The 7,988-nt window shown below is 56.1% G+C and overlaps 1 protein-coding gene across 1 annotated transcript; it reads right to left on the reverse strand.

The window, feature by feature from the left end:
• Positions 1-1,297: 1,297 nt before the first annotated feature.
• Positions 1,298-7,749, reverse strand: CCDC86 (coiled-coil domain containing 86). The gene is made up of 4 exons (XM_033121865.1): positions 6,845-7,749; positions 4,112-4,241; positions 2,309-2,383; positions 1,298-2,172 (listed from the first exon to the last, which is right to left on the reverse strand). The coding sequence occupies exons 1-4, from the start codon at positions 7,603-7,605 to the stop codon at positions 2,053-2,055; spliced, it is 1,086 nt and encodes a 361-aa protein (XP_032977756.1). The 5' UTR covers positions 7,606-7,749; the 3' UTR covers positions 1,298-2,052.
• Positions 7,750-7,988: the final 239 nt, after the last annotated feature.

The following is a 7,988-nucleotide window of genomic DNA, read 5'->3' on the forward strand; positions in this document are numbered from 1 at the left end:
GAGCTCACCTTTACCAGGTGACGGCAGGGTGTGTGTGTGGGGGGAGGGGGTATTAAACCAGTGACGTATTTTTGGGGTTGAAAAGTGAAAGGTTTGGGGAGCACTGTTCCAGTCTAACCTCTTCACTTTAGCCATTTTGCCAGGGTTTATTGAGCTAGATGCTTTATCCCACGTCCTTGAAGGGCAGGTTCTATTAGCCCCCGTTTTTACTCATTAGCAAACTGAGGCACAGGGAGGTAAAATATCTTTTCCAAAGTACAGGGTCTGCATGCTAACTATTAAGCGTGCCTGTTCAATTACTAGTTAGTAAGTGAAAGAACACTTTAACATACCCAAGGTACTTAAGACAGTAGCTGTGTGGAATCTCTACCCTTCTGGCCCAGCACTGCCCCGTGTCTACGAGGTGGAAAAAGCAAAGGGGTGCCATGGTCAAATGTTGCGGAAACCTGGGCTAACCCCAGTGCAAGGGGCATCTTTACTGAAGGTCCTCAGTCTTTGGTACCGCGTTTCCCCGAAAACAAGACCCAGCCGGACCATCAGCTCTAATGCGTCTTTTGGAGCAAAAATTAATGTAAGACCCGCTATTCTATGACACCTGGTCTTATTTTACTATAATTTACTTTATTATAGTAAAATAGACCGGGTCTTATATTAATTTTTGCTCCAAAAGACGCATTAGAGCTGATTGTCCGGCTAGGTCTTGTTTTCGGGGAAACAGGGTATTTGAATGTGCATGGAGCTGCCGAGATCACAGTACATGACATTTGCTAGCTAATCTGACACCTGTGCATGCTTGGTGTTCCTTGGTATGCCCTGTGGGCTGTCCATCCCAAGATCTTTGGAGCACCCACCTCCCGACCATACAGGCTGGGCAGCTGTCATTCCCATTTTTAGACGTGAAGGGTAACTTGTATTTGTCACTGCACGTCCACTGCACCATGTCTATTTCCTCTACCCACCATGGACTTGAGGACAGAGACTGACGTATTTGCTCTGCATCCCAGGACCTGTTATAGGGCTGGTGCCAGTAAACGTTTGGTGGATGAAATATGAGGGGAAGAGCCAGGATCTTGGGGTCTTGGTCCAGTTCTCCTTGTGCCAGCTCCAGGCTGAGGTCCCTGAAGGCTGGGCTGGCGACCTTACTGTTTACTCCCAGTGGCAAGAGTGGCCTGACCCACAGCAAGTGCTCAGCAAACTGAACAGTAGATGTACGGCTGACAGAACAGATGTCCATTGTAACACCTCCCCCAGATTCCCTCCCACCCTCCCCTGCTTTACTCATAGCACTTCCACCATCTGACACACAATATATTTTACTCGCTTATTATGTTTTCTCCATCAGAATGAAAGCTCCTTGAGGACAGGAATTTTTGTCCGTTGTCTATATTCCCTGGTACCTAGAACTATGCCTGTACACAGCAGGCATTCAATAAATACTTTATTGAAGACTAACTGGGCATGAGTTAATCAGATCTTCGGGGCTTCTGCAGAGTCTGGTACAGGAAGGAGGGTGCTAGAGAGGAACCCTGCTCCCTGCAACCTCCCCATTTTTCTCTTTCAGTGTTGAAAAGTGGGGTGGAGCTGGATTCAGTTTGCTGGGTGATGGGGTCAGGGGGGTACAGAGGTATCCAAAACAGCTCACGGGAAGGTGTGGGGGAGCTGGATTCCTGACTGCCAGCCTCCTGGCCTGGGCTAGATGCAGGACCTTGAGAGAAACATACACATTTTGGGGAGTCACCAGCTCCCTGAGGAACCAGAAGAATTCACTCTCCTTGCTTTGAAGGCACTTGGAGAAGGAGAAGGGGAGAGGAGGGAGCTGAACCTCTTCCTGGCCCACAGGCTTTGCCAGGTCCCAGGCTCCCTCTGGGCCTCTGTCCCACAAAGACCTGCCCCAGACCCCTCAAAGGCTCAGAGCCCCATCAGAGGTGGGGTCCCTGTTTTGGAGCCAGAGTTGGGAGTGGCAGGCCCAGCAGAGGTGCGTGACCAGTGGCCCGAGAGGTGCCGTGTCCCACACGGTGGTTGGCTACAGGAGGCCTCCGGGCTGTCCTGAGCTCAGACCTTGGCGGCCGGCCGCTGGGGTGGCTGCTTCTGCAGCAGAGTCAGGGTGTCCCGCTTCTCGATGGAGCGCAGCTGCTTCTTCTTCGCCCGCTTGAGCTTGGCGGGGTTTTGGATCTGGGGGGCGGGGTGAGGGCAGGACATTAGTGTGGCTGGGGTGTCGGGAAAAGGGAGGCCTGGATTCGCAGCAGGAGACCGGGTGCTGAGGCACCGCGAACGCAGCCCCCAGCCCCCCAGGCACGGCAACACTCACCACTTGGACAATCTCTGCCTTGCGTTCATTTTCCAGGCGGCGTTTCAGGTTCTCGGCTCGGCGCTGCTTCTTCTCCTGGAACGCACAGGGGAAGGGGCTGTGGGTCTGGGAGCCGAGGCAGCCCTGGTCGCTCAGGCCCCAGAGGAGTGAGAACTGGCAGAATTCCCAGAGGGGAGGGGAAGGGCCTCTTAGCCTGGGTCTAGGCCGTTCTTGGCGGTATGTGGGTGGAGGGCCAGGCAGGAACAATGCCTGTGCCCATGGGACCAGAAGCCCACCATGGTGGGAAGGCCCTGACTCCACCTGAGAAGGTGGGCACCTGGGCAGGCAGCTGAGGACAGGGCCTCAGACGGGACTGGGGGAGGGGGTGCTTAGACACAGGTGGCTCCCCACCTAGACACTCAGGCACATGCAGACACTGGGCCCTGGCACGGGCCCCACCTCAACTGCCAGGGCTCCCTCATTCCCATGCTCTCTCTCCCTGAAGCCCACGTGCGCTGAGAACACAAGGCTGGGGGTGAGGACTGGGCAGGGGTGAGGACTGGGCAGGGTGGAGGCTGCAGAGAAGAGGCTCCGGTTCAAATCCTGCCTCGGCTCCTTCCTAAACGGGTGACCTTGGCTGAGTCGTTTAATCTCTGTGAGCCGCAGCTCCATGTTTAAAGTGAAGATGCTCACATCAGCTTGCTTTGAGGAATAAATGAACGAATGCACGTACAGTGCTTGGACGTATCCGGCCCAGGGCAACACTTAGAGCATGAATCTAGACGGAATCTGTCTTGGGAATGGGAAGCCCAGGCATTTCTGGCTTTGCCGACTGCTGTCCCTGGTGGGGCTGGGGCGGGATGTGGGCGCTGAGGTTGCTGCATGGCCAGGGGCCCTTCTTGGCTTTGGTAACTCAGGGGAGCAGGGGTAGCCTGGGCCCCTGGGAAGAAAGGAGAAGTAAGACTTGGGCTCCTAGAGACAAGGGTAGGTCTGGGTTGGGGGCAGTGATAAGGCTGTTTTGCTCAAGAGGGAGTCGGGGCCACATAGGAAGTGACATAAAGGCTCAGCACATGGCGGCAGCCACACCTTCTGTAGGACCTCGACCATAGGCTGAGCTGGGCGACTCAAAGCAGGGAACAGATGACCGAGTGAATAGCCCAGTCCTTCCCCTCCGTGGCCAGACTGGGACCACAGGCTGGGGCGAGGTGTTTGACTCCTCCTGAGCTCCAGGGATTGCTAGGCGGATAATGTCTCACTGACAACCCGGCCTGGTGGGCGATCACTGGCCAACACCTTGCTTTCTCTGTGTGGCCTGCTGGGGCTTCCTAGAGACTGAAGAGGTTGGGCATGAGCCTCTCACGGGGTATTTCTGGCCCTGGGATGAGCGTCAGGGAGAAAACTGGAGGAAAGTGCAGGCATCCTCTTTGCTGATGTGTGGGACCACCTCTTGGAGAATGACAGAAACAATCTATGCCTCTCCCCCCTGAGCAGGGACCCCCGGGCCTACCTCGCTGAATGCTCCTATCACCAGTGGGGGCCACTGCGGGCTTCGTCCTGGGCCTCCTCCCCATCCTTGAGCCTCCTACAGAGCCCTGGGCTAAACTGCATGTTCCACTGGCCTTGCCTACCCTGTGGTCCCAGGTTGCACTTCTGCTTCTGGCCAGGCTCCCTGCCTCCCTGGGGCCCTCAGGCTTGAGAAAGGCTCTTGGCCAAGTTAGCCTCCCCCTGGGCACCTGTGCGAGCTTCCGCCTCCCGCCAGGCCTGTGACAGTAGACTCTGGCTCAGCCCGAACTCCAGCCTCAGCCTGGCGGGCCGGCCCCTCACCTGCCGGCGCCTCTCTTTCTCCTCCTCCAGGTGCCGGGCAAAGGCCTTGGCCAGCTTCCTCTCCTGCCGGTCCTTCATCTTCCGCTGCCAGGATGTGCGCAGGGGCTTGTCCTGAACCATTTGGGAGAACCTGGATGTGGGAGAGGGGACACTCATGGATTCTGTGGGACGCACCGGTGCCCTCTCCTCTCAAGCTCCGGGCTCTGAGCCTTCTTCCCCTGAACCCAGTGAGAATCACCTCCCCACCTGCTGGCATGCTGGACAGTTGACCCTCTGGGTCTGCAGAGACTCGGGGCAGGAAAGGGGTCTGAACATGCTGGCTGCCATTTCTTATGTGCCTCTGAGGTGGGGATCTCGTTCTCTCCATTTTACAGAGGAGCAAACCAAGGCTCTGAGAGGTTAAATAACTGCCCCAGGTCACCTTGTTCCCAAATCCCTGTTTGTGACCGCAGAGTCCAGGCCACACAGCCTCTGCCACGAACTTGCTCTTCCCCAAGCGCAGTCGGCTAGGGCGTGAGTGCCTCTGGAGATGGGGCTCACTCCCAGTTGGGGGGCTGTGAACGGGCACAGTTCTCTTAATGATTCAGCATCTCTCTCCCCAGTAGGGAAATGTGAAAATGGAGTGGGCACGGCAGGTCATCAGGGGAAGTCTTGATTTCCTTAAGTGGGAAATCCTTTCTTAATGGGAGAAAGGAGATGATCTGTGAGAACGCACACTGCAAGGAGTGTGGGTGCAATGACACGCCTAGGACGTGCTGTGAAATATTCCAGAAAAGAAAAAAAAAAGAAAAAAACATCAGAGAGCAAGATGACGCTTGACCAGTAAAATGCTGAGGACTATGGAAGCTGGTGATGAGAACGTGGGGTTCATTAAACTGCGCTCCCCTCAGCTGTAGGTCTTTTTCCTGAACTCTAGGCCTGTTTGGGTGCCCCGTGGGCCTTTTCTCCTTGGCAGATCCTCTCATCGGGGCCTTTTTGCCTCCTCCAATATCTTAACTTGCGAAAGAGTTCCTGCTCATCCACGTCCATTACGTGGTGCCCTGACCTGTCACAGCAGGTCGGCGGTCCTGTCCCAGCCTCTGAAGGCTGTGATGCCTCCAGGGCAGAGCCCACTCCCATCCACGGGGAAGGCTCGATATGGCTGTCTTCTCCCCTTCTTGCTTCACAGGAGTCTGGCACACACAGCTGGATTTGACCCCACACCTGTCCATATTCAGGCTGATTCTGCTCTCCCTCCCCCCACTCTGCCTGACAGAGCTCAGCACACCCCCGCACTGTTCCGTCTCCCTGTCGCCAAGGGCCTGCTGCGGAAGACCCGGCCTCTGAAGCACAGAAGAATGAGGCTGCAGCATGACCTTCTTCCCTACCCCAACAGGGGTCCGAGAAACCCAAATGGACCAGGCAGTGGGGACCTGGACAGAGCCACAGGACACAAAGCTGCATCTTTCTGGAGCAGCACGGCCAAGCAGAACTCTCTGTAATGGTAGAACTGTTCACATTGATGCTGCCCAAGAAGGAAGCCACTAGTTACTTGGCTGCTGAGTACTGGAAATGTGGTTGGTGTGACTGAGGAACTGAATTTTTAACTTCATTTAATTTTAATCAACTTAAATTGAAATAGCCACATGTGTCGGTGGCTAAGGTATTGGGCAGGGCCGTTCCAGAGCATCAATTTTACTTGGAGATCGGAGGAATATAGGCCTGGGTTCCAAGGCCCGAATCCACCACTTACTACCTGTGTGACCTTGGGCAAGGTAGCCTCTCAGCACCTTCCCATGTCACATGGAGATGAGAATCATTCTCATCCCAAAGGACAGTGGGAGGATTAATCGAGACTTGGCCTGAGAATCACTTAGCACAGTGCTCTGCACCTAGTAGATGCTCAATAAACGCCACCCTTCAGAGAAGGGAGCCAGCACACCCAAGGTGGCACTTAGCATGAGCAAGGAAGGTGGGGCTGCAGCCAGGCCTTTCCAGCTACCTCTATAGCCCCCTTTGCTGGGACAACTCCTGGAGCAGGTGCTGCCTCCACTGTCTCTGGGCTCACTCACCAAGATCACAAACATCAATTCGATGGCCCTTTGGCCCTTATCCACAAGACCTGCCTGAGATTCTGAAGGTGTTTTAATTCTACTGCAACAGCTTCTGCTTTCACACGGGACCTCCTACGGTCTGCTCACCGTTTCTCTGCAGAGCCTTGGCTTCCTCATATGTAAAGTGAGGATAAACCTGCTGATTCACAGGGCTGATGTGCAGATTAAACCCCATGATGCATGTTGGTCCCTGTGTCTGAAAAGCCATCCCCTGGCCAAGGCCTACTGAAGTGCTTAGCAGTGTCCTGTATACTCAGTCAGTGCTGGTAATACTTTCTATCACAAAGGCAAATAACTGTAACAGATAATAGTGGGTGAAGACCTCACTGCTTTTTATCAAGTCACAGCTGGTTTACTTGCTTCTGCCTCCCTCACTGGCGAAGGCAGACAAACGCAAATGCCTGTTGAATGAATACACAAAGGAGGTTCTTCGGAGAGATGCAGAGACCCTGAAGAGAAAAGCAGCACAGAAATAACCATGCTCCCCGGGCCCCGGATCCCAGGGCATTTTACCACACTCTGATTATAATTACCAGTTTGTGTGAGCTCTCTCCAACCTAGGGGCTGTCTCCAGGCTGCACCGGTGCCCCAATACCACAGAGAACCCCACCCCTGCCCAGCTGCCCCCCCCCCATTTCACCTCTTCTTGGAGCGGTCCTTCCACACCCGCCCCGATTTGGGCTTTCCCTTCGGGATTACAAGAACCTCCATCTCCTCCTTCAACTTCTTGGGCGCTGGGGCCTGGTCTGAAGATCCTTTTCGCTTCTTTGGCCCTAGGCCGTCTCTCCCCGGCTCCCCGGCGGGAGGTGGCTTGCTCGGCTCGTGCTGACCCCGAGGGGAGCCGGATGACTGGGGTTTCAGCTCCTGTAGTGGCGGCGAGGGCTCCGGACCTGGGGCTCGCTGACCCGGGTAAGGCTCTGGTGATCCCGGGCCCGGCTGCAACTGATGTCCGGGAGACCCCGGCACTAGCGCCTCCTTACTGCGGGCCACCTCCGCGTCCGGTTCTTCACGGCTCTGGAAGAACTGTGGTGACTCCCCACTTGGCTTTAGCTGACGTCGGAGGGATTCGGGACTCGACTCCTCCTGTCTTCGGGGCGACTCCAGGCCTGGATGTTGCTGACTCTGGGGGGGCCCTGAGCCCGGATCTGCCTCCCTGCGGGGGGACCCCAGGCCTGCCCCCTGCGGTAGACTGGGTGATCCCGGGTATGTCACCGGCTGACGTCTGGGGGATCCCGGGCCGGGTTGCCGCACACTCCGAGGAGACTCGGGCTCTCTCGTTTCTTCTGGGTTCAACTCAAACTCCACAAGGACCCGTCTCGCCCGCAAAACTGAGGTGGGACGATCGGTGGATTCAGGCTTTAGGCCTTCCAGCCGCCGGCTGCGCCTCCGCGGTGTATCCATGGCCCAACCTGAAAGTTTCCCGAATCCGACTCCACGTGCAGCGCGTGGGGCAACTGGCGCTGTTCTATGACGTCAGCGTCCGCCACGTTGGTGCCGGGCAGGAGCGGCTATCGCCAGGGCAGCCATGTTGGTGATGGGCAGAGAGGCGGGGTTGGTGGCCCGAGGGGCTGGGCTTACTGTGCGCATGCGCAAAGCGCGGTGGTGAATTTGCTTGGGATTGATGAGCGAACGAAGCCTAGCTTGAGATCCCGGTTTACCTTTCCTGCAATTTCCTGGGGAAAAGAGAGTGCAGGGGACCCATTTCCTGGAGAATGGAGCCCGTAGGCAAGGCTGGATGAAAACTTGGCCACTGACTCCTGTGTAGTAAGGCAGGGGTCCCACCC

Source organism: Rhinolophus ferrumequinum, chromosome 11, assembly GCF_004115265.2.
Source record: "Rhinolophus ferrumequinum isolate MPI-CBG mRhiFer1 chromosome 11, mRhiFer1_v1.p, whole genome shotgun sequence".
Classification (NCBI taxonomy): domain Eukaryota; kingdom Metazoa; phylum Chordata; class Mammalia; order Chiroptera; family Rhinolophidae; genus Rhinolophus; species Rhinolophus ferrumequinum.